We start from the raw sequence: 26,553 nt of genomic DNA, 5'->3' as shown, positions 1-26,553 counted from the left end.
TACCGAGTGCTTAAACCAGCGTGCTCACTTGAACTGGACCATCTTCCTTATCCAGTTTAGTTGTCGTCCTGTAACGGGAAAAACGTTTTTTCCAATCAGGCCATTCCGCCGGGTTCTCGAAACAAAAACTTTCCGGTGGTTGAAAGCTCCGCCACTTCTGACACCATGTAATAAACTTGTTCGTTTATTCTAAAATAATGAGTTCCTTGTTATTGTTTCAGCACTCCGTTTTATTTAACATGTGCTCTCTTAACACAGGTCCCAACAAAAACTATTCCCCTGCCATAAAACACTTCACTGTCGTAACATCCCCCATAAAGAGTCTGTCGTAAAACACATTCGCTAACAATTACAACTTCCTGTTTCCTACTTCCTGCAGCTTCTTCCGCTTTTTATCGTGAGCGCTTTTTATTTTTACCTGAGTAATAGAGATCTATCCCAGCATGACTTCAAACCAGATCATTAGGGAAAATAAAACCAAACTTCAGGATATTCTTTGTGGAGACTACAACCTTATCCTGGACAAGGTTTATGAGCAGAAAATGATAACTCAGAGGGATTACAACAACCTGAAGAGCATCAATAAGGAAAATGTGAGCGGCCATGTTACAGAGCTGGTGGATAAGATCCTGAATAGATCAGAGAAAACCTGCAAGGACTTCCTGGACCTCCTGCAAACTGATGAGGCTGTTAGAGACACTTTTCCTGACCTGGAGAACCTCCAACTTAGTGGCACCAGTGTTTTACCAGCGCCAGTCCAAACCACCTCACCTGATGAAGGTAAATCAACTCACTGAGGAATGGAGGCCTCATTTTACTGCCACAGTTTCATGTGTGTTTGTTTCACTTTCATTTAGGGAACATGGAGCCGGAGTGCAAAAGTCAGGAGAAGGTGAGATCTTGCTCTGGAGACAGAGATATGCTGGGTTTAAACAGCCTGAAGTAGGATAAAAAAAAAAAAAAACATAGATCTATTTATTTTTGTAACTTAACGGTTGTTTTCCTTTATTTTTCCAATTGCACTTTCTCACAATTCTGGATTTTTCATTTATTACACTGTATTACAGGACTATAAAAGTCTGGAAAATATACCTGAGTGATGAATCAAGCTCTAAAATTAACTAAAGGAGAACTTTATTTATCTCCCTTATTTAATTAATTCTCTGATTTTACATCTAGCCAGCTTGAAGTAAATAGTTTTATTAAAGTAAAGAAACTTTCAGGTAATTTAATGTAAAACATGCTGAGTTTTAGGTGATTTGTCTTCAGATTATAAACCTAATTTAACTAATAAAGTTTTTTTTCGTTAGATAATTAGTTCTTTGACTGAGTTTCTGCTGCCCCTGTCATTGTATTCAGGGATGATCTGAAGCAGTAATAACCGTCCGTAAAGGATGTTTTGCAGCTTGAGCAAACTTGAATCCTGATGTCTGTGTTGAAATAAATATTTTAAAAGACCTTAAACTGCTAGGTTGTTAGTATTGTCGGCTGAAAGGGGATGTGGCCCTAGCATGATGGTAGTGAGCAAGGGTCAGCAACTACTGTCCACCCAACCAAATAGATCTCACAGAGGCTCCAATCAATATCTAATATGGTGAGCCATCAAGACTTTATAAAGATTTTATATTCTAATGAGATGAGAGTGACTCTGGACTGCAGGACGAATGAGTCCATGGCTGGATTGGTGATGGGCACAGAGCTCCACTTCACATCAGACGTCACCAAGGTGGAGCAGCAGTACTGGCAAGGGCAGCTATTATTAGTAATTAGTATTAGGAAGCCTACTGTCACTTTTAAGAAGGAAAAAGTCCTTCAAGAAGGCCAGGATTTTTATGCAGAGCGTTCTTGATTGCCTCCTTCTGTCATGGCTCAGAATAGGGGACCCAGTGTTTAAGGTAGACAGACAGATAATTCAAAAGCGTTTATTAAATTCTGGTGGATATCTAGTAGCATCAGCTAAGGCGTATATCGCAGGAACCTCTGCAGAAAGGAAACATAGTTTAGTGACCTTGTAAATCTGGTGGAGGAAGATAATGAACGTGAATCACTAACCTGGTTTACCAGTTCAGTCCAATCTTAGAGAATAAGTTAGGATCCAGCCGGTGGGCTGCCAACAGGAAGCGGCGGGTGCCGCCCAAAATGTGTCGCAGAGGCTGCAGCCCTTAGAGGATGGAGAACAAGCAGGAGTGAAGCAGGTGAATGAAATGAGTAAACCAGCCAGTCATCAGTACCAAGATTATAACAACTTCAAAGTATTCCACTGTGTGGATCGCCTTGAAGATGAGAGAACGATGACACGACCCTCTACCTCTTCTGACCTAAACCCAACTGAGAACTTGTGGGCCCTTCTTAAATCTCAGTTTTACTTTCTTAAATATATTTAGGTTAGGGATTTACTAATATCTTGGAATGACCTAGAGAATTGTTTAAAAATATATAAATCCCCAGAACTACTACTTGCCTAATAATTTTGCACATCATGTATTTTGTGGAAGTGTTTCATAATTTCGAGTTGGGGATCTTTCTAAAGGAAAATATGTAGAGAATTGTTTCATAGAATACTTTTTTGCTGTTTTATTTAACTGTTTGTATCACATAGTTTTCATTTTTTGTAGGATTTTTATGAAATAAAAAGCCAGCCTGTTGGTTGCTGCCTGATTATAAACAACAAGGAATTCCCGAGCCTATCTGATGAGGAAGGAAAACTGAGAAGAGGAACAGACAAAGATGCTGGTGTGTTATTGTTGTTTATTCCATTTTTTTTCCTTTACTTTATTTCATTTAATGTTTGCTAAACTGTAATTTCTCTCTTAAACATAATCCTATAGAAAGCCTGGCAAAGGTGTTCAGCTGGCTGGGCTTCAGAGTGCTGATGTGTAAAGACCAAACTAGGGACCAGATGGCTCAGACACTGCAGTGCTTTGCTTCTCCTGGTGATGCCATCCAGGTGCAGGACCTGGTCATCAAAGAATGGTCTGAGAACCGCTTCACTGACCTTCAGCAGCTCCCTCATCATGGCGACGTATTTGTTTGCTGCATTCTGACCCACGGAGCTCAGGGTGTAGTTCTGGGTACAGACTTAGAGCCTCTTGCAATTAAAGAAATTAAACGTTTTTTTGGGGCCACTGATCAGTCGCCCCTCACCGGCAAACCCAAAGTGTTCCTGATCCAGGCCTGCCAGGGACCTAACATGCAGCAGAGAGTGTTGCTGAAAGATCTGGAGGAGGACAGTTCCACCTCCATCCCTGAGGCAGCAGATGTTCTGGTTGCTCTAGCAACTGTTGAAGATTATGTATCTCTTAGGGATAAAGACGAAGGAAGCTGGTTTATCCAGTCTGTGTGTGAGCAGCTGCAGGAGCAACACCCCAGGTAAATAAAATACCTCAAAACACCCAATTATATGCCTTATATCAAATATCTCCTATTTTATAATCCCAATGCATCACTTCACGCTATTGTTTGATTTTGGCTTTTTTTCTATCTCTATGCTGCTACATTGACATCTAATCTAATTTCAGGGGTGAGGACATAATCTCCATTCTCCACCGTGTAAATGACCAAGTGTGCAAGAAAGAGGGCTATATATATGATGAGGAGCATAATACACATATTCGAGCAAAACAGGCACCTGAGCTGCACTCCACTCTGAGGAAGAAGCTGGTTCTTTCGCCAAAATCCAAATAGAGAGCCACAACTTCTGCAGAAAGTTCTGGCTTTTGTTCTTTTCAACCCTTAAATTGTTTGACAGAAATATTATCCTTTCTTTTTATAAATTCTGTAATTTTCCATCTGATTTTATATTAAGTCACATTTTTTTGTTCTGAACCAAACTTGAATAAAATGCTTTAGCCAGTGCTGGTTGGTGTTGGGTTTCTTTTTCATCAGCTCCAAATATCTAACATGGATAATCTGCAGAGATACTCAACAAGTAGATGGATGATTTAAATGTGTTTAAAAATATACATCCATGTTAATTTTCTTCCTCCATGTATTTATTAAAGTTCACATATAATGAAAACCTTACCTACATGGTTATTATTTGGACATTTTGGCTCAATGAAATTAAATCTGACTGAATATTTTATTTCATATATAAATAGAGAGAGAGAGAGATTTAATTTCACTTTGGATTATCAATGTTATTTATTTTCTTTAGGTTTTCTTTTTTTAAAGAAAAAAGTCCAAGACATCTACTAAGGACCTGTTGGTACTTATTCATATGTCTGGCCAAAGTGGCAGATTTGGCCCCATGAAGTTTTGCAGGTATATTTCTATTATAAAAATATAATGTTTTTTAATCTATCTTGCCGTTGCTAAAGGTTCTGAGTTAAGATTTAGTTCTTAACGTCTTCTGCTATGTGATGAATAAAGCGTTTTAACAGAAATAGTTCATTCATGTGATCTAGGATATGTAATTTTAGTGTTAATTTCTGGGCAGATTATATCACCTTTCCCAGACTTAGCCTAACTCTCTCCCTCTACAGCATGGGGAACGTACCTCTTCACTCTTCCTTTAGACTTTAAGACCTTAATTTCCAGCATAAATGAACTCACTTTCATTTAAGAAACACAAAGATGAACCACTGAGCAACACTGGCTCTGTCCTAAAAGATTAGACACTTCTGACAAAGACAACAGTTGTAACTCATTTTCTGGATAACTGTGAGTCATGAGGCACTGACTCCACACAGAGTCCACATCAGATTCTTCAGTCAGCTTTGTTGAACAATCCTCTCTGGCTGCAGTTATCCTATTACATGTCTTTAGAACTGACTTGTTGTGACTTTCCTTCAAATGGAGGATATCAGTGATAATATAGGATAATAATATAGGCTTGTGACCAAAACACATTTTTATTGTGTAACAGCTTCATTTTTGGGGAGGAAAACGTGATTTTTTTGTGGCAAAAAGCCATTATTACCTAGATTTGAAAAAATAATTGCTGTAAATAAAGTGTTTTAATTCTGAAGTTAATCGGAAATATTTCAATGTAATGAGATGCACCTTTATGTCTGTGTTCCAAGTTGATAATGTACATTTTGGATCATTAATGTTGGCATTTTAAATAATTCACTATGAGAAGAGCCAGAGCACAGCCTGAGTCAGCAATAAAGAAGCATTTAAGGTGAATTTTTTTAATTTATTTTCTTCACACATTTCACTTCCGAGACCGCAGGTGTCCACATTCTGTCTGTGGGGAGATTAAGGTTTAAAAGATACAGTCAAAAAAGGATAATTTGAGGAAATGCATAGAGTGTGGCTTGCTGTTGCTCCCATTCTCAAAACCTCAGGTGGCTTTCAGTTCAGCTAAGAGGTCATCAAACAAAGATCTGAGAAGGTTAGCAATGCCACAGAGCCGCGAAAGGTGCTCATATGCATCAGTTCCCTCTTAAAAGAGGAAAGTTAAAACAGATGGAAAGAAAAGAAGGTTGAGAATATTGTTTTGTGAATTGTAAAATAGAGAACTAGAAACCAAATCCCTGTAGCAATGATTAAAAAACTATTTTTAAATAAACATCTTTGTTTACAAAAATAAACATAGGACAAGAAACAAACACAAAAGATGAAACAAGGAGTATCAAGGATATTGGTATCTACAGTTAGACATTCAGAACAGAGAAAAAATTGAAAACAAATTGACATGATAGTAAATTAAATATATTGATTGATTTAAGGCTCTGTTATGTATTTAATAGCTTTATTGTTTGTACTTTTGGAAATAGTGAATGGCTTTAATTCCATTTCTTTAACCCATATTGAAAAAAGGGTAAGGACTAGGAGGACTTATTATTGAATAAAAAAACTTATCTAATTAATCAAATTGTGATTTGATTATTTGCTACTCTCCCATATATATATATATTAGGTTTTTCCCAATGTAAACCACAAATAACATGTTCATAACATTGTTAAAAATTTGCATCAATATTACAAATTATAATTTTGTTACATTCCTTCCAAAATATTCTTTTTGCAATTCCAAAATAAATGACTGATTGTTTCAGGGTGCTCTGTGCAAAAATGTACATTGGGGTCAATTGTCCCAATATTATTATTATTATTTATATATATTTTTTTTATGTTTGTGTAACTTGTATTGATCTTTTTACTTATTTGTTGCACTTTAGAATATTTCTCGTACAGCACTTTGGGCAGATCTAGCTGTTTTTAAATGTGCTATAGAAATAAAGTTGACATGGTTAGCAGGATAAATCCTATGCAACAGGCAGCATAAAAGAAACATCTCTCAACTTTTTTTGAGTATAATAAAAGTTTCTGATGAAATATCCACATGGCTTCTGCTTCCAAAAAAAAAAAAAAACTGAACAACCTATTTTCATCTTGCTGAAAAAGTGCTATAATTATTATATTTAAAGGGTGAGGAAAAACAGGCTCTATCAATGATTGTATCAGCTACATTGAACAAGGATTTACTTTCAACATTTTTTTTTGCGTCAAATTCCTGCTAAAACTCAGAAAACGTTTTTTGTTTGAAACAACAAAAAACATCCCCACTTTGATTGCTTCGCTTCTCTTTTACCACTAGGGGGCAGCAAATACCAGACTTTATTTTGAGAATCCCTTCAGAGTTCCATGTTCCTGGCGGGAGATTATCAGCTCCTTTATATTTACCTAATTGTGGTTTTACGGTACACTCTAAAGCCAACACCTGGTTGGTTTTTATGTATTTTTTTGTAAGCTGGCTGGATATCCGTGTAGAAATAGAGCTTTCTGTTTAACCAGCTCTGGTTTTTCGGTCTTAACCCGCTGTTTTACACTTCCTGCTTTTATTGTGAGCGCGGTGTTTAAGAAGGAAACACGAGAGACAAGGAGGAGCATTGAAATCAGCTATTCGACTTGTTTTTACCTGAGTAATAGAGATCTATCCCAGCATGACTTCAAAAGAGATCATTAGGAAAAATAAAACCAAACTTCAGGATATTTTTTGTGGAGACTACAACTTTATCCTCAACAAGGTTCATGAACAGAAACTGATAACTCAGAGGGATTACAACAACCTGAAGAGCATCAAGAGGGAAAATGTGAGCGGCCACGTTACAGAGCTGGTGGATAAGATCATGAATAGATCAGAGAAAACCTGCAAGGACTTCCTGGACCTCCTGCAAACTGATGAGGCTGTTAGAGAAACTTTTCCTGACCTGGAGAACCTCCAACTTAGTGGCACCAGTGTTTTACCAGCGCCAGTCCAAACCACCTCACCTGATGAAGGTAAATCAACTTACTGAAGAATGGAGGCCTTATTTTCCTGCCACGGTTTCATGTGTTTTTGTTTCACTTTCATTTAGGGAACATGGAGCCAGAGTGCAAAAGGCAGAAGAAGGTCAGATCCTGTTCTGGAGACAGAGATATGCTGGGTTTAAACAGCCTTAAGTAGGATTTAAATATGATTTTATTTAAAAAACAAAAAAAAACATTGATCTATTTCCGTAAAAGTTCAAAAAATACCCACTGGACTACGTTTGCAAGATTCTTTATTTTTCCAATTTCTCACAATTCTAGAGTTATTACACTGTACTTAAGGACTCTAAAAGTCTAGGAAATATTAAATATACCTGAGTGATGAATCAAGCTTTGAGATTAAATAAAGGAGAATTTTATTTATCTCCCTTATTTAATTGATTCTCTTTGATTTTAAATATAGTCAGCTTAAAGTAAATAGTTTTATTAAAGTAAAGAAACTTCCAGGTAATTTCATGTAAAACATGCTGAGTTTTGGGTGATTTGTCTTCAGATTATAAACCTTATTCAAGAAAATTACGTTTTTTTTTTTTTTTAGATAATTAGTTCATGCATTTCATGTTTCTGCTGCCCCTGTCGTCGTATTCAGGGATGATCTGAAGCAGTAATAACCGTCCGTAAAGGATGTTTTGCAGCTTGAACAAACTGGAATCATGATGTCCGTAATTAAAGTAATATTTTTATTTATCTCAACAATTCAAATGGTGATATGTTTAGATAATATAATTATTATTCACTGCAACATAAGCTGGATTTACTAATATATAGGATATCAGAATCATCTAATTTATTATCAGATTTTTTTTTTATCAACATCCAGGTGCTTCTAAGTAAAATAGAAAGGTTTGTTTCTTATAGTAATTAAGTTTATAAAAGTGGAATTCTTTCTCTGATCCCCAACTTCAATTTAGTTGTGTAATGCTAGTTTTTAGTTTAGTGTCATTCTTCTGTCTTTTTTTTAATCACTGAACTGATATATATTTAGTTGATCAGTCTTTCCTCCTACGCCTTTTTCTTTCCCCTAATCTTCCATTAATGTAGTTGGATACAGCATCCTGTAAACAAAGCCAGCTTCTTTAACATTTACCTTTTAAAGAGAAACAGTGACCCTCTTCTGGACATTTGTGATCCCAGAACCATCAAACATTTAGTCAACAGGATTGAACAAAACATGTTGGTGAAAAAATACACAAATTAGTTGCCAAAGATTTTAGAAGAATCAAGCGTCAAGCAACCGGGAACCTTTCATCCTCCAATGTTATCATATTCCAGAACTGCAACCTACCTGGAATGCCCAGAAATACGAGGTATTCAGGTAAAGAAGGCTGGAACCAGACCATCACTGAACAAGATATGTATGGTGAACCATCAAGATTTTATAGACTGAGATAAGAGTGACTCTGGACTGCCGGATGAATGAGTCCATGGCTGGATTGGTGAAGGGCACAGAGCTCCACTTCGCATCAGACGGCACCAAGGTGGAGCAGCGGTGCTGGCATAGGCAGCTATTATTAGTTTGACCTTTTATCAGGTTGAAGATTGAGTCCAACTCAGCACCTAAGCCTATTGTCACTTTGAAGAAGGAGAAAGTCTTTCCAAAAGAACATGATTTTTATGCAGGAGGGCTCTTCATCGCCTCCATAGAAGTACTCCACTGTGTGGCTCGCCTTGAAGATGAGAGAACAATTACCCGACCCTCTACCTCATCAGACCTAAACCCTACTGAGAACTTGTGGGCCCTTCTTAAAGGAATAGTACACCCAAAACATGATTAGCCTTCATTTTCTACTCACCCCCATGCTGAACAACACTCTGGAGTACTTTTTTGATATCTCAAATGCATCTGGAGATCTGGGAGGCTTCTTGCTGTCTGCTGACATTCAAATAATGGAGGTCTATGGTGCCTGAGACAGAAAGGTCCATAAAAGTCCACAAAAAACGTGTCAATATTCCTCCATACTGCTCGTCCAATGTATTCCAAGTGTCCTGAGTGGGTAGCATCCAGAATTTACTCGAAACGAAGTCATTTAGAATGTTTTTAGAGCATAAACAGTAGTGTATAGGACTTCTTGAAAGCGCGCACATGCGCGTTCACGACGCTACGGAAGCCGGCAGACCAAACCAGCGCATTCAGCTCAGCAAAGAACTCATGCTCTTCCTCAACACTGAAGTCCTCAGACATTTTTCTTTCGTTGTTTCTTTCTTTGCACAGGTAAACAGCACATTTCTTCTTCTACGCTTGCATTATTGGCAGAGCAGACGCTGAATGCGCACTTTCAGCTGGTTTGGTCTGCCGGCTTCCGTAGCGGCGTGAACGCGCATGTGCGCGCTTTCAGGAAATCCTATACACTATTGTTTATGCTCTAAAAACATTCTAAATGACTTCGTTTCGAGTAAATTCTGGATGCTACCCACTCAGGAAACTTGGAATACATTGGACGAGCGGTATGGAGGAATATTGACACGTTTTTTGTGGACTTTTATGGACCTTTCTGCCTCGGGCACCATAGACCTCCATTATTTGAATGTCAGCAGACAGCAAGAAGCCTCCCAGATCTCCAGATGCATTTGAGATATCAAAAAAGTACTCCAGAGTGTTGTTCAGCATGGGGGTGAGTAGAAAATGAAGGCTAATCATGTTTTGGGTGTACTATTCCTTTAAACCAGAGAGGAAAACAGTCCACCTCTCTGAAAAGTGGTTCCTGCTGCACAAAATCATCGTAATCATCTTCAGATTAAGGAACTCACAGATTCTATGCTAACTGATGCTTTTAAAAAAAGGGGGTATAATAGTCGCTGATGTATTTTTCTATTTAAGTTTATTGCCACATTTTCAATAGTTAGTTTATTCTTATCGCTTTATTGGATAAAAATAATCAAGAAAGATGAGAACATTTAAAATTTTAACTTATTTGCATCATAATTCTGCATGCTAATAGTTGCCTAATAAATGTGCACACATAGATGTTTCCTTAAGAAAGCCAACATTTCTACATTACTTTCTTAATTATATTTCCGTTTAAGATTTATTAATATCTTGGAATGATCAAGAGCACTTTGGTTGTTTAAAAAATCCTCAGAACTACTACTTGCCTAATAATTGTGCACATCGTGTATTTTGTGGAAGTGTTTCATAAGTCAAATATGGTATTTGACATTTCGCGTTGAGGATCTTTCTAAAGTAAAGTGTGTAGAGAATACTTTCATAGAATACTTTCTTTGCTGTTTTATTAAACTGCTTATATAACCTAGTTTCCTATATTTTAGGATGTTTATGAAATAAACAGCCAGCCTGTTGGTTCCTGCCTGATCATAAACAACGAGAAATTCCAGAGTGCAAAACTGAGAAGAGGAACAGACAAAGATGGTGGTCTGTTGTTGTTCATTTTCTTTTTTTCTTTACTTTATCTCATTTAATGTTTGCTAAACTGTAATTTCTCTCTTAAACATAATCCTATAGAAAGCCTGGCAAAGGTGTTCAGCTGGCTGGGCTTCAGAGTGCTGATGTGTAAAGACCAAACTAGGGACCAGATGGCTCAGACACTGCAGTGCTTTGCTGCTCCTGGTGATGCTGTCCATCTGCAGGGCATCCAGGAATGGTCTGAGAACCGCTTCACTGACCTTCGGCAGCTCCCTAACCATGGCGACGTATTTGTTTGCTGCATTCTGACCCACGGAGAAGCGGGCGTAGTTCTGGGTACAGACTCAGGGCGTCTTGAGATTAAAGAAATCAAAAGGTATTTTAGGGCCACTGATCAGTCGCCCCTCACCGGCAAACCCAAAGTGTTCCTGATCCAGGCCTGCCAGGGAAATGGAAGACAGCAGAGAGTGTTGCTGAAAGATCTGGAGGAGGACAGTTCCACATCCATCCCTGCGGCAGCAGATGTTCTGGTCGCTCTATCCACTGTTGAAGATTATGTATCTTTTAGGGATCCAAATCAAGGAAGCTGGTTTATCCAGTCTGTTTGTAATCAGCTGCAGCAGCAATGCCCCAGGTGAATAAAATACCTCAAACAACTCTTTCTTACATGTCTTAAAGGTCTTAATGTCAAATAGCTCCTATTTTATAATCTCAATGCATCACTATGCGCTCTATTTTGTTTGATTTGGCTCTATGCTGCTACATTAACATCTAATCTAATTTCAGGGGTGAGGACATAGTCACCATTCTCCACCGTGTAAATGACGAAGTGTGCAAGAAAGAGGCCCCGACTTATCAAGGTCCAGCAAAACAGGCACCTGAGCTGCACTCCACTCTGAGGAAGAAGCTGGTTCTTTTGCCAAAATCCACATAGAGAGCCAAAACTTCTGCAGACAGTTCTGGCTTTTGTTCCTTTCAACCCTGAAAATGTTTGCCAGAAATATTATCCTTTTTTTATTAAATGCTATAATTTTATATCAAATTTTATATTACGTCACATTTTTTTATTCTGAACCAACCTTGAATAAAATCCTGTTGCCAGTGCTGGTTGGTGTTGGGCTTCTTTTTTATCAGCTCTAAATATCTAACACAGATATACTGCAGAGTTACTCAACAACTGGATGATTTAAACGTGTTTAAAATAATACAGCCAACATAATTTTGGCAGATTTGGCCCTTGAAGATTTGCAGTTATATTTCTATGATAAGAAATATTACTTTTAATCTATCTTGCAATTGCTTAAAGGTTTGAGCTAAGACAGCTTGAGCCTGGACCGAAGAAAAAAACAATTAGACATTCTTTTTCCACTTTAAGGGGAACGCCGTTTTTTTTTTTTTTACATTGGCCCCTTGATTTTACGTTATTACATTATGTTCTAATCACCCATATTAGTTTTGTGTCATTTGGAGCTGTTCTGAAGATATTCCATTAGGTTATATCCAAGTAACGTCTTCCTATGGGCAACGACTTGAAGGCACAAACTAAACTGTTCATAATTTATTCTTTATGGTACGCCAGCATTCATAACATGTAGGCCAATCACTGTCCCCCAGACAACCGCAGTTTTATTTCTTATATTTATATTTTTTTAAAACAAAGCGGAGTGTCTATGACATCATCCGCGCGCCAGCTACCATTCATTGTTCATGTTCGCTGAACTGCTGCTAGTTTTGCTCACATGCCTGGAAGATGTCTAGTGTTACTACCACAGATGATCTCGCTCTAAATTGAATTGAGTTATTCAGATTAGCTAGTCAAATGAATAAAAGGGGTAGAGCGTAGCCAACCGTGCCCCGGGCTGCCTGTCACAACTCCAGTCCGGTGCAGACTGGAGGGGGGATTTTAAAAGTTGCGGATGTAAAAAAAAAAAAAAATTGTGTTCCCCTGTAATAAAGTCTTTACTTGGAATAAAAATATTTTTTTTTACAAAAACATTTAATTGCTTTACCCCGAATAGGTTTCAAAATAAAGTCCTTCTGGTGGCTCAGCTATTTAATGAAAATAGATGTCCAATAAGTGTGAATGAATATACCCTGAAGTATAAGCTTGCTGTAACACCTGGAGTGGAGGTCTTCAACAGGGGGTCCGCGACCCCTAGGGGGTCCATGGAGGTACTGCATGGGGTTCGCAAAAGTTTCGGTTAATTAGACTTTTTTATATTCCCCCCGGCATTCTTTTCCACTAATTGAAATGTCTTTAAATACACATTAACATGAATTCAACACACTGCAGTAAACAGATAAATAGAGGCAGAAGATATCTTTCAGTCATCAATGCGACACACAGGAGCTCTTTAAAGCTGGGCACCGTTTCATTCACAACACCTGTCCCATCAAAAAGGAATCAGAATCCAAAATACTTGAATAATCCCAGGGAGAAATTACTTTCGCTACATTACACCATCTGTAATAGAGAGACTATAGGACCAGTTTGGTATAACAGAATTTTTATACAATATATATAGTTAGGGGATCCCCGCTCCATCTCACCATCAGTTTGGGCCCCAAACTGATGGTGAGATGAAGCCTCATGGGGCATTGAACCGTTTGGCCAAATTGCTTCAACGATCCACACAGTTCATGGTTTTTGGTTGGAATTTGTGTTCAACCAATATTTTGGCTAAACCGACCTAATTTACCCAATCTATATTTTTACTCAGGCAAAACAATGCAAATTAGTATCATCAGGATACTAATCATGCCTCGACACGCGCTTCGGGGAAACGCCCCCTCCATTACTCAACACACGCCTCGAAGCCTCGGCTCATCTCATAACATCACTAGTTTGGGGCCCTTGGCCTGGAAAACGTTAAAGAACATTTACGAAAGTTTTTTTTTTTTTTTTAAGGTGTTAAACTCCTGCCAAAAATCAGAAGAGCGTATAGACAGCATAATTTATGCTTGAAACAATTTTTTTTTTTTAAAGCATCATTGCTTCGTTTCTTGTTTACCACTAGGGGGCAGCAAAACCACACTATGATTTGAGATCCATTTTAAAGTTCCATGTTCCTAGCAGGAGTTTATCAGCTCCTTGGTATTTCCGTTACTGTGGTTTTACACTGTAAACCCAACACCTAGCTTATTTATAATGTGCTATAATTATTATTTTTACAGGGTGAGATAAAACAAGCTTTATGAACGTTGTTATCAGCTACATTTAACAAAGATTTACTTTCAACTTTTTTTATAGCGCCTAATTCCTGCTAAAACTCAGACAACATTTTTGTTTGAAACAACAAAAAAACATCCCCAGCTTTGATTCCTTCGTTTCTTTTTTAACACTAGGGGGCAGCAAATACCACACTTTATTTTGAGAATACCTTCAGAGTTCCTTGTTCCTGGCGGGAGATTATCAGCTCCTTTGTATTTACGTAATTGTGGTTTTACACTTTAAACCCAACACTTGGCTTGTTTTATGTATTTATTTGTAAGCAAGCTAAATATCTGTATAGAAATAGAGCATTCTGTTAACCAGCTCTGGTTCTTCGGTCTTAACCCGCTGTTTTACAACTTCCTGGTTTTAATGTGAGCGCGGTGTTTAAGAAGGAAACACGAGAGAAAAGGAGGAGCTCAGAAATCAGCTACTCAACGTTTTTTACCTGAGTAATAGCGATCTATCCCAGCATGTCTTCCAAAGATATAATTAGGAAAAATAAAACCAAACTTCAGGAAATCTTTTGTGGAGACTACAACCTTATCCTCAACAAGGTTTATGAGAAGGAACTGATAACTCAGAGGGATTACAACAACCTGAAGAGACTTAGACTTAGACTTAGACTTAGACTTCTTTATTTGTCATTTTGTATGCACAGGGTGCATACAGAACGAAATTGCGTTACATACAGCTTATGAACGTTGCATTGATATTTCAAATGGCACGAGTTATAGAAAAATACAAAAAGTGCAGCAGTGGTCAAAGTGTGAACAGTGCAGAGGATAAGAGACAGTGTGCAAGTTGCAGTGGTTCAGTGCAAAATGGCATTTGTGCAAAAAATGCGTTATTGAAAAATACAATGAGATGAACAATTTAAAGGGCTAAAAGTTAAAAGTTCAGCAGCATTTGATGCCCGATAATGTGCAACAAGAGCATCAATAAGGAAAATGTGAGCGGCCACGTTACAGAGCTGGTGGATAAGATCATGAATAGATCAGACAAAAACTGCAAGGACTTCCTGGACCTCCTGCAAACTGATGAGGCTGTTAGAGAAACTTTTCCTGACCTGGAGAACCTCCAACTTAGTGGCACCAGTGTTTTACCAGCGCCAGTCCAAACCACCTCACCTGATGAAGGTATTTCAAGTCACTTAGGATTGAGGCCTAATTTTCCTGCCACAGTTTTATTTATGTTTGTTTCAATTTCACTTAGGGAACACCATGACACTGCCTGTAGGCAACAACCCGTTACAGCTCTCGCCAACAATTCCAGAAACATCGAGTCAAAGTGGGACTGGCCACCTGTCCAGGGTGTACACTGCCCCTCACCTATTGACAGCTGGAGATAGGCACCAATACCCCTCGCGACCCTACTTGGTATTAAGTCAGAGTGCAAAACGCAAAAGAAGGTGAGATCCTACTCTTGAGACGATATGCTGTGTTTAAGCATCCTGAAGTAGGATTTAAATAGGATTTAATTAAAGAAACAGTTCTGGTTATTCCTTTAACTTAATGGTTGTTTTTCTTTATTTTTCCAATTTCTCACTTTCTAACAATTCTGAAGTCTTCCTTTATATGGGGGAGAGCTGGTTAACGGAGGTACCCTGGCTCAGACCAAATGGGCCGAGGCATCCATCTCCTTCGATTCTGCAGAGATGGAGCCCAAAGCCAAAAAACGAGCCAAGAAGGTGGTGGAGAAAAAGGCTCCTGCCAAGGCTAAGAAGCCAGCCGCCAAGAAAGCCACGACCCCTAAAATAAAGGCCCCTGCCAAAGCTAAGAAGCCAGCCGCCAAGAAAGCCACCATCCCTAAAAAAAAGGCCCCTGCCAAAGCTAAGAAGCCAGCCGCCAAGAAAGCCAACGCCCCTAAAAAAAAGGGCCCTGCCAAAGCTAAGAAGCCAGCCGCCAAGAAAGCCACCGCCCCTAAAAAAAGGCCCCTGCGAAAGCTAAGAAGCCAGCCGCCAAGAAAGCCACCACCCCTAAAAAAGGACCCTGCCAAAGCTAAGAAGCCAACCGCCAAAAAAGCCACACCCCTAAAAAAAGGACCCTGCCAAAGCTAAGAAGCCAACCGCCAAGAAAGCCACACCCCTAAAAAAAGGACCCTGCCAAAGCTAAGAAGCTAGCCGCCAAGTAAGCCACCACCAAAAAAAGGGCCCTGCCAAAGCTAAGAAGCTAGCCGCCAAGAAAGCCACCACCCCTAAAAGAAGGCCCCTGCAAAAGCTAAGAAGATAGCCGCCAAGAAAGCCACCACCCCTAAAAGAAGGCCCCTGCCAAACCTAAGAAGCCAGCCGCCAAGAAAGCCACCATCCCTAAAAAAAATTCCCCTGCCAAAGCTAAGAAGCCAGCCGCCAAGAAAGCCAACGCCCCTAAAAAAAAGGGCCCTGCCAAAGCTAAGAAGCCAGCCGCCAAGAAAGCCACCACCCCTAAAAAAAAGGCCCCTGCCAAAGCTAAGAAGCCAGCCGCCAAGAAAGCCACCCCCCCTAAAAAAAAGGCCCCTAAGTAGCTAGCCGCCAAGAAAGCAACCACCAAAAAAAGGGCCCTGCCAAAGCTAAGAAGCTAGCCGCCAAGAAAGCCACCACCCCTAAAAAAAGGACCCTGCCAAAGCTAAGAAGCCAGCCGCCAAGAAAGCCACCACCCCTAAAAAAGGACCCTGCCAAAGCTAAGAAGCCAACCGCCAAAAAAGCCACACCCCTAAAAAAAGGACCCTGCCAAAGCTAAGAAGCCAACCGCCAAGAAAGCCACACCCCTAAAAAAAGGACCCTGCCAAAGCTAAGAAGCTAGCCGCCAAGTAAGCCACCACCAAAAAAAGGGCCCTGCCAAAGCTAAGAAGCTAGCCGCCAAGAAAGCCACCACCCCTAAAAAAAGGACCCTGCCAAAGCTAAGAAGCCAGCCGCCAAGAAAGCCACCACCCCTAAAAAAGGACCCTGCCAAAGCTAAGAAGCCAACCGCTAAAAAAGCCACACCCCTAAAAAAAGGACCCTGCCAAAGCTAAGAAGCCAACTGCCAAGAAAGCCACACCCCTAAAAAAAGGACCCTGCCAAAGCTAAGAAGCTAGCCGCCAAGTAAGCCACCACCAAAAAAAGGGCCCTGCCAAAGCTAAGAAGCTAGCCGCCAAGAAAGCCACCACCCCTAAAAGAAGGCCCCTGCCAAAGCTAAGAAGCTAGCCGCCAAGAAAGCCACCACCGCTAAAAGAAGGCCCCTGCCAAACCTAAGAAGCCAGCCGCCAAGAAAGCCACCATCCCTAAAAAAAATTCCCCTGCCAAAGCTAAGAAGCCAGCCGCCAAGAAAGCCACCACCCCTAAAAAAAAGGCCCCTGCCAAAGCTAAGAAGCCAGCCGCCAAGAAAGCCACCCCCCCTAAAAAAAAGGCCCCTAAGAAGCAAGCCGCCAAGAAAGCCACCATCCCTAAAAAAAATTCCCCTGCCAAAGCTAAGAAGCCAGCCGCCAAGAAAGCCACCACCCCTAAAAGAAGGCCCCTGCCAAAGCTAAGAAGCCAGCCGCCAAGAAAGCCACCATCCCTAAAAAAAATTCCCCTGCCAAAGCTAAGAAGCCAGCCGCCAAGAAAGCCAACGCCCCTAAAAAAAAGGGCCCTGCCAAAGCTAAGAAGCCAGCCGCCAAGAAAGCCACCACCCCTAAAAAAAAGGCCCCTGCCAAAGCTAAGAAGCCAGCCGCCAAGAAAGCCACCCCCCCTAAAAAAAAGGCCCCTAAGTAGCTAGCCGCCAAGAAAGCCACCACCGCCAAAAAAAGGGCCCTGCCAAAGCTAAGAAGCCAGCCCCCAAGAAAGCCACCACCCCTAAAAAAAAGCCCCTGCCGAAGCTAAGAACCCAGCCACCAAGAAAGCCACCACCCCTAAAAAAAGGCCCCTGCCAAAGCTAAGAAGCCAGCCGCCAAGAAAGCCACCACCCCTAAAAAAAGGACCCTGCCAAAGCTAAGAAGCCAACCGCCAAGAAAGCCACACCCCTAAAAAAAGGACCCTGCCAAAGCTAAGAAGCTAGCCGCCAAGTAAGCCACCACCAAAAAAAAGGGCCCTGCCAAAGCTAAGAAGCTAGCCGTCAAGAAAGCCACCACCAAAAAAAAGGACCCTGCCAAAGCTAAGAAGCTAGCCGCCAAGTAAGCCACCACCAAAAAAAAGGACCCTGCCAAAGCTAAGAAGCTAGCCGCCAAGTAAGCCACCACCAAAAAAAAGGACCCTGCCAAAGCTAAGAAGCCAGCCGCCAAGAAAGCCACCCTCCCTAAAAAAAAGGCCCCTAAGAAGCCAGCCGCCAAGAAAGCCACCATCCCTAAAAAAAATTCCCCTGCCAAAGCTAAGAAGCCAGCCGCCAAGAAAGCCACCACCCCTAAAAGAAGGCCCCTGCCAAAGCTAAGAAGCCAGCCGCCAAGAAAGCCACCATCCCTAAAAAAAATTCCCCTGCCAAAGCTAAGAAGCCAGCCGCCAAGAAAGCCAACGCCCCTAAAAAAAAGGGCCCTGCCAAAGCTAAGAAGCCAGCCGCCAAGAAAGCCACCACCCCTAAAAAAATGGCCCCTGCCAAAGCTAAGAAGCCAGCCGCCAAGAAAGCCACCCCCCCTAAAAAAAAGGCCCCTAAGTAGCTAGCCGCCAAGAAAGCCACCACCGCCAAAAAAAGGGCCCTGCCAAAGCTAAGAAGCCAGCCCCCAAGAAAGCCACCACCCCTAAAAAAAAAGCCCCTGCCGAAGCTAAGAACCCAGCCTCCAAGAAAGCCACCACCCCTAAAAAAAGGCCCCTGCCAAAGCTAAGAAGCCAGCCGCCAAGAAAGCCACCACCCCTAAAAAAAGGACCCTGCCAAAGCTAAGAAGCCAACCGCCAAGAAAGCCACACCCCTAAAAAAAGGACCCTGCCAAAGCTAAGAAGCTAGCCGCCAAGTAAGCCACCACCAAAAAAAAGGGCCCTGCCAAAGCTAAGAAGCTAGCCGTCAAGAAAGCCACCACCAAAAAAAAGGACCCTGCCAAAGCTAAGAAGCTAGCCGCCAAGTAAGCCACCACCAAAAAAAAGGACCCTGCCAAAGCTAAGAAGCTAGCCGCCAAGTAAGCCACCACCAAAAAAAAGGCCCCTGCCAAAGCTAAGAAGCCAGCCGCCAAGAAAGCCACCCCCCCTAAAAAAAAGGCCCCTAAGAAGCCAGCCGCCAAGAAAGCCACCATCCCTAAAAAAAATTCCCCTGCCAAAGCTAAGAAGCCAGCCGCCAAGAAAGCCACCATCCCTAAAAAAAATTCCCCTGCCAAAGCTAAGAAGCCAGCCGCCAAGAAAGCCAACGCCCCTAAAAAAAAGGGCCCTGCCAAAGCTAAGAAGCCAGCCGCCAAGAAAGCCACCACCCCTAAAAAAAAGGCCCCTGCCAAAGCTAAGAAGCCAGCTGCCAAGAAAGCCACCCCCCTTAAAAAAAAGGCCCCTAAGCAGCTAGCCGCCAAGAAAGCCACCACCGCCAAAAAAAAGGCCCCTGCCAAAGCTAAGAAGCCAGCTGCCAAGAAAGCCACCCCCCCTAAAAAAAAGGCCCCTAAGTAGCTAGCCGCCAAGAAAGCCACCACCGCCAAAAAAAAGGGCCCTGCCAAAGCTAAGAAGCCAGCCCCCAAGAAAGCCACCACCCCTAAAAAAAAGCCCCTGCCGAAGCTAAGAACCCAGCCTCCAAGAAAGCCACCGCCCCTAAAAAAAGGCCCCTGCCAAAGCTAAGAAGCCAGCCGCCAAGAAAGCCACCACCCCTAAAAAAAGGACCCTGCCAAAGCTAAGAAGCCAACCGCCAAGAAAGCCACACCCCTAAAAAAAGGACCCTGCCAAAGCTAAGAAGCTAGCCACCAAGTAAGCCACCACCAAAAAAAAGGGCCCTGCCAAAGCTAAGAAGCTAGCCGTCAAGAAAGCCACCACCAAAAAAAAGGACCCTGCCAAAGCTAAGAAGCTAGCCGCCAAGTAAGCCACCACCAAAAAAAAGGACCCTGCCAAAGCTAAGAAGCTAGCCGCCAAGTAAGCCACCACCAAAAAAAAAGGGCCCTGCCAAAGCTAAGAAGCCAGCCGTCAAGAAAGCCACCACCCCTAAAAAAAAGGCCCCTGCCAAAGCTAAGAAGCCAGCCGCCAAGAAAGCCACTGCCCCTAAAAAAAAGGCCCCTGCCCAAGCAAAGAAGCCAGCCGCCAAGAAAGCCATCACCCCTAAAAAACCTGACCCAAAGAAAGCAGCAGTCAAGGTGTGTCGGAAGAAGGCACCGGCCAAGAAAGCTGCAAAGGTCACCAAGAAGGACCCCAAAAAGGTTGCCGCCACTAAGCAGCCAAAGGCTGCTGCCAAGAAGCCTGCAGCCAAGAAACCCTATGCCAAAAAGCCCAAAGCCAAATAAGGCCACCAAATAGATTGTTGCTTCAATTGGCACCCAGTGGGTTAGAGCAGTGCGCTTGTGCTCTTAAAAGGTTGCAAGTACTTGGATTGATCCGCACAGCCTGCACTTTCCCTGAGAAAGACCCTTAACCCCACACTGCTCCCTGGTCGCCATACAATGACAGCCCACTGCTCCGTAAGGGGATGGGTTAAATGCAGAGAGTTCATTTCTTTACTGTGAGATCAATAAAGTTCAATTATTATTAATTTTAATTATAGGACTGTACTACAAAACTCTAAAAGTCTGGAAATATTAAATATACACTATATTGCCAAAAGTATTTGCTCACCCATCCAAATTATTGGAATCAGGTGTTCCAATCACTTCCATGGCCACAGGTGTATAAATTCAAGCACCTAGGCATGCAGACTGTTTTTACAAACATTTGTGAAAGAATGGGTCGCTCTCAGGAGCTCAGTGAATTCCAGCGTGGAACTGTGATAGGATGCCACCTGTGCAACAAATCCAGTCGTGAAATTTCCTCGCTCCTAAATATTCCACAGTCAACTGTCAGCTGTATTATAAGAAAATGGAAGTGTTTGGGAACGACAGCAACTCAGCCACGAAGAGGTAGGCCACGTAAACTGACGGAGCGGGGTCAGCGGATGCTGACGCGCATAGTGCGAAGAGGTCGCCAACTTTCTGCAGAGTCAATCACTACAGACCTCCAAACTTCATGTGGCCTTCAGATTAGCTCAAGAACAGTGCGCAGAGAGCTTCATGGAATGGGTTTCCATGGTCGAGCAGCTGCATCCAAGCCATACATCACCAAGTGCAATGCAAAGCGTCGGATGCGGTGGTGTAAAGCACGCCGCCACTGGACTCTAGAGCAGTGGAGACGCGTTCTCTGGAGTGACGAATCGCGCTTCTCCATCTGGCAATCTGATGGACGGGTCTGGGTTTGGCGGTTGCCAGGAGAACGGTACTTGTCTGACTGCATTGTGCCAAGTGTAAAGTTTGGTGGAGGGGGGATTATGGTGTGAGGTTGTTTTTCAGGAGCTGGGCTTGGCCCCTTAGTTCCAGTGAAAGGAACTCTGAATGCTTCAGCATACCAAGACATTTTGGACAATTCCATGCTCCCAACTTTGTGGGAACAGTTTGGAGCTGGCCCCTTCCTCTTCCAACATGACTGTGCACCAGTGCACAAAGCAAGGTCCATAAAGACATGGATGACAGAGTCTGGTGTGGATGAACTTGACTGGCCTGCACAGAGTCCTGACCTCAACCCGATAGAACACCTTTGGGATGAATTAGAGCGGAGACTGAGAGCCAGGCCTTCTCGTCCAACATCAGTGTGCGACCTCACAAATGCGCTTCTGGAAGAATGGTCAAAAATTCCCATAAACACACTCCTAAACCTTGTGGACAGCCTTCCCAGAAGAGTTGAAGCTGTTCTAGCTGCAAAGGGTGGACCGACGTCATATTGAACCCTATGGATTAGGAACGGGATGTCACTTAAGCTCATATGTGAGTCAAGGCAGGTGAGCAAATACTTTTGGCAATATAGTGTACCTGAGTGGTGAATCAAGCTCTAAAATTAAATAAAGGAGAACTTCATTTATCTCCCTTATTTAATTGATTCTCTTTTATTTTAAATCTAGCCCATTTAAAGTAAAGAATTGGAATGAAGTTAAGACATTTTCAGAAAATGTAATGTATGCTGAGTTATAGGTGATTTCTCTTCAGAATATAAACCTAATTCTAGGAAATAAAGTTTTTTTTGTTCGATAATTACTTCTTGCATTTGATTGAGTTTCTGTTGCCCCTGTCATCGTAATCAGGGATGATCTGAAGCAGTAATAACCGTCCATAAAGGATGTTTTGCAACTTGAAAAATCTGGAATCATGATGTCTCTGTTTAAATAAATATTTGAATTTTTCTTAACAATTCAAGTGGTGATGTGTTAAGATGATATAATTATTAATTATTTACTGCTACATAAGCTGGATTTCCTAATATATCAGAAACATCTAATTTATGATCAGATATTTAACTGGAGCTGACGTTTTTTAAACATACAGGTGCTTCTCAGTAAAGTATAAAGTTTTATTTATTATAGTAATTAAGTTTATAAAGGTGGAATTTGTTCTCTGATCCCCAGCTTCAATTTAGTTGTGTAATGCTCTTTAGTATTTACAGGAAACACAGTGTTTGTCGTGTTTCCTGTTTAGTTAATTTGCCCCCTCCTGTGTTTAATCTATTGTCTTTTCTTTTGCCCCCCTCAATCATTTTACCACGTTAACTGATGTGTATTCAGTTGATCAGCCTTCCCTCCTTCACCTTTTTCTTTCCACCTAGTTGTAATTATGACCATGTGATCATTTGTTATGCATTTCTTTTCTATCTCCAAGCTGTATAAACTTGACTCCTTATTGGATATAAGTGAGTCAGCTGATGTGTGTGTGAGGGAGAGTGGGGTCTAAGGAGATCAAGACTCTATATCAAGGTGTGCATAGTTATAAGCCTGCTTCTTTTTCTCAGGTCTGACTTGTTTCCTTGCGAAACTTTATCAAAGAATTCTCCTAATTAAATAATAAAGTATTAACATCTAACCTTAACAAACTGTCTGGACTAAAAGATAAAAAGATGTGTCACTTAAGGGGAGAAAAAGTGGAAGTGAGCGTTTTTGGGAAACTTAAACTTCCAGTAAAGTTGCAGGGAGGGTGTCCTCAGGCCTGGATGAATTAGTCTTCCACATTAGCAAATGGCCATGATGTCAGCTTGCAAAGCATTTGAGCGGATGACATACAGTAAGTCTTTCTTTTCAACAAAAGCAATGGAAAAGGATAAAGGTTACATCTTGCATTAGATTTTGATCAAACATTTGCTGTGGTTTAAGGTTTAGCTAGCCTCTGTTGATGCCTTACATTCATCACCTCTCGCTGGGGTGTTAAAACATCTGATCCCAAGCAGGGGGTGTCAAATGAGGTGAGGTCAGCCTTGTTTCCTCATAATTAAAGAATAAAGTATTAACATTTAACAAAGGAGCAAAAAAGAAAGGGCTGTGTCACCTCAATAAGAGGGAGAAAAAAGAATGTTCAGCAATTGATGGGACGTAAAAGCAATACACACCAATGATTACAAAATGTATAGAAAGCCATGTGAAGGACTTTTGGGTTGGCATTAGTCTAATTGTGGAAGACAATCTTAAACTAGGCCCAGTCATTGGGGAACAAATGACCTCGAACTGCTAGGCTAGATTGTTCATCTTGTCAGCTGAAAAAGGGTGGGGCCCTAGAATGTTTGTAGTGAGCAAAGGTCAACAACTACTGTCGGAGCAACCAAATAGATCTCACAATAGCTCTAATCAGGGTAATACGCTTCAGGTTCAGAGATCTTAGAACCCAGGTTAGGTAACCCCTTGAACCCCATCTGACACCAGCTCATGTTTAACTATTTATAGCAATTGCCAAAACACAGCCACATGGTGTTTCATCCACACGACTTTCAAAATGGGGCTTTAAAATTTCTATGACAAGTTTAAAAATTATTTTTTCACAAAACATCTTGTTTTATAGCTGTATAAACACATAAAAGGAGATTTAAAATTCCACCTGGCGTGTGTGACTCTGCGGGAGTAATGCAACAGCGGGTATTCATTTTTAGCCCCACCCCCCAGCATCATTGCAAATTCAGGCTCAGATCTTTCCAAGGGGTGGTCGGAGGTAATTGTGCAAGCATTTCAGGTGAAGTAACTGGCATGCGTTACATAAGCTTGCTTCATTATTCTTATGTTCAAATCTGTATGTGGCATAAATTATTATATGTAAATCTTGTGCTCTTCTGATACTTTTCTTCCTCTGTCTGGGTGTATGTGCATGAGCAATTGATGTCAGTGGACACAGTCAGGATCTATGGGTGGCACCATGGGTCTGGTGTTATTGTATTAGTTTGTGTGCTCACCTGGGTTAAACATTGACCTGGATTACAGCAGCTGGGTGAGCTTGGGGAGAAACTCTCTGTTGACCGTCTTATACACCACCAAGTACGCGCTGTTTGATGTATCCATGCAAAACTCATCAGTGTAAGTACTGCTTTGCATCAAGAATGAGAGATGGGAAAATGAAAAGACATCATAGTGTGTGGTTGTAATGGTTCAGCATGACGCATCATTAGTAGCTAATACCCCTTTTCTTAACCGGCCGTGGTGTTTAAATTAAAATCTAAGTGTATAGCTGCAATAACATCAGTTTGGTGATATTATTGTGTGTTCAATGGTTTTATTGTTCATTCAATTTTTTTCATTACTTCATCTCATTTAATGTTTGCAAAACTCTAATTTCTGTCTGTTAAACATAATCCTATAGAAAGCCTGGCAAAGGTGTTCAGCTGGCTGGGCTTCAGAGTGCTGATGTGTAAAGACCAAACTAGGGACCAGATGGCTCAGACACTGCAGTGCTTTGCTTCTCCTGGTGATGCTGTCCATCTGCAGGGCATCCAAATTACGAGAATAAAGTCGTAACATTACGAGAATAAAATCTTTTTCACCTAAAACTGAGATAAATGGACTACCTTTGTACCGCCACTTTGGCAGGTAGCGCTGTGGAGCCCTTTTGATGAGCAGTGTAGCGCTATATCTGTAGCTGAGGCCGTCACAGTGGAAGGCGTTCACTGACTCAAACCCAAGCAACATGGATACCAAAATAATTGAACAATCGATATCATCCGATGAACATATATAGAAGTTTCTTTATCTATACATTCAATTTTTATAGCAAGGAAATATCGCAATACATGGTGATATTGCAATATAGTAATAAACATTACGAGAATAAAGTCGTAACATTATGAGAATAAAGTCGTAAAATTACGAGAATAAAGTCGTAACATTACGAGAATAAAGTCGTAACATTAAGTGAATAAAGTCGTAACTTTACGCGAATAAAGTCGGAACTTTACTCAAATAGAGTCGTAACATTACAAGAATAAAATTACAAATTAGGAGAATAAGGTCGTAACATTACGAGAATAAAGTTGTAACATTACGAGAATGAATTTGTAATATTACGAGAATAGTCATACAATTACGAAAATAAAGTTGTAAAATTACGAGAATAAAGTCTTAACATTATGCGAATAAAGTTGTAACTTTACGCGAATAAAGTTGTAACTTTATGCGAATAAAGTCGTAACATTATGAGAATAAAGTCATAACATTACAAGAATAAAGCCACAACATTACGAGAATAAAGTTGTAAAATTATGAGAATAAAGTTGTAAAATTATGAGAATAAAGTCATAACATTACGAGAATAAAGTCGTAACATTATGTGAATAAAGTCGTAACTGTACGCGAATAAAGTCGTTACTTTACTCGAATAAAGTCAAAACATTACGAGAACAAAGTTGTCAAATTATGAGAATAAAGTCTTAACATTACGAGAATAAAGTTGTAACAATACAAGAATAAAGTCGTAATATTACGAGAATAGTCGTAAAATTATGAGAATAAAGTAAAATTATGAGAATAAAGTCGTAACATTACGAGAATAAAGTCGTAATAATATGTGAATAAAGTCGTAACTTTACACGAATAAAGTCGTAACATTACGAGAATAAAGTTGTAACATTACGCGAATAAAGTCATAACATTACGAGAATAAAGTCGTAACATTATGTGAATAAAGTCGTAACTTTACGTGAATAAAGTCGTTACTTTACTCGAATAAAGTCAAAACATTACGAGAACAAAGTTGTCAAATTACGAGAATAAAGTCATAACATTACGCGAATAAAGTTGTAAAATTATGAGAATAAAGTTGTAACATTACGCTAATAAAGTCGTAACATTATGAGAATAAAGTCGTAACATTACAAGAATAAAGTCGTAAAATTACGAGAATAAAGTCATAACATTACGTCAATAAAGTCATAACATTACGAGCATAAAGTCGTAACATTCCGAGAATAACGTCGTAACATTACGCGAATAAAGTTGTAAAATTATGACAATAAAGTCGTAACATTATGAGAATAAAGTCCTAAAATTACAAGAAACAAGTTGTATTTTATGACAACTCTTACAGAAGAACTTTTTTTCCTAAACTGAGGAATGTCGAGCATCATGTGAAGTTATACTTTGGCTCTGGTTTGACAAATAAGGAAATCTTTTAGCACCAGAATCAAATTGGGCAGCATGTTTGGTGGAGCTGGTCAGCCATCATCTGCTGGTCGGAGCTGGAAGCTTTCTTTCTGAAACGGGTTGTGGTATAATGACTTAAAACTTTATTCTCGAAATAGAAGAAAAACATCTCTAACCTGTCCGTAATACTCCGTCGTACAAAGCAGCGCAGATCCGCGGCTGCGCCCTGACAACAGCGTCGTTACCATGACAACCTCAGCATTCGCCCGTTC

At 40.8% G+C, this 26,553-nt stretch overlaps 1 protein-coding gene across 1 annotated transcript; it reads left to right on the top strand.

Moving 5' to 3' along the window:
* Window positions 1-381: 381 nt before the first annotated feature.
* On the top strand, window positions 382-11,722 carry LOC119779311. The gene is made up of 10 exons (XM_038278910.1): window positions 382-780; window positions 858-892; window positions 2,616-2,733; window positions 2,829-3,369; window positions 3,519-3,681; window positions 6,873-7,230; window positions 7,308-7,342; window positions 10,528-10,630; window positions 10,721-11,255; window positions 11,408-11,722. Exons 1-10 carry the CDS (start codon window positions 444-446, stop codon window positions 11,553-11,555), a joined length of 2,373 nt encoding a protein of 790 aa, XP_038134838.1. The 5' UTR covers window positions 382-443; the 3' UTR covers window positions 11,556-11,722.
* The last annotated feature ends 14,831 nt before the right edge of the window (window positions 11,723-26,553 follow it).

The sequence above is a fragment of the Cyprinodon tularosa genome, unplaced genomic scaffold (assembly GCF_016077235.1).
Source record: "Cyprinodon tularosa strain WSP-4 unplaced genomic scaffold, ASM1607723v1 ctg145, whole genome shotgun sequence".
NCBI lineage: Eukaryota > Metazoa > Chordata > Actinopteri > Cyprinodontiformes > Cyprinodontidae > Cyprinodon > Cyprinodon tularosa.
This window is presented reverse-complemented; position numbering and strand designations above follow the sequence as displayed.

Coding starts and splice junctions, on each gene's coding strand:
- LOC119779311 (XM_038278910.1), top strand. CDS start 444: ATGACTTCAAACCAGATCATTAGGGAAAATAAAACCAAACTTCAGGAT. Junction 781..857: donor AACCACCTCACCTGATGAAG/GTAAATCAACTC, acceptor ACTTTCATTTAG/GGAACATGGAGCCGGAGTGC. Junction 3,370..3,518: donor CTGCAGGAGCAACACCCCAG/GTAAATAAAATA, acceptor ATCTAATTTCAG/GGGTGAGGACATAATCTCCA.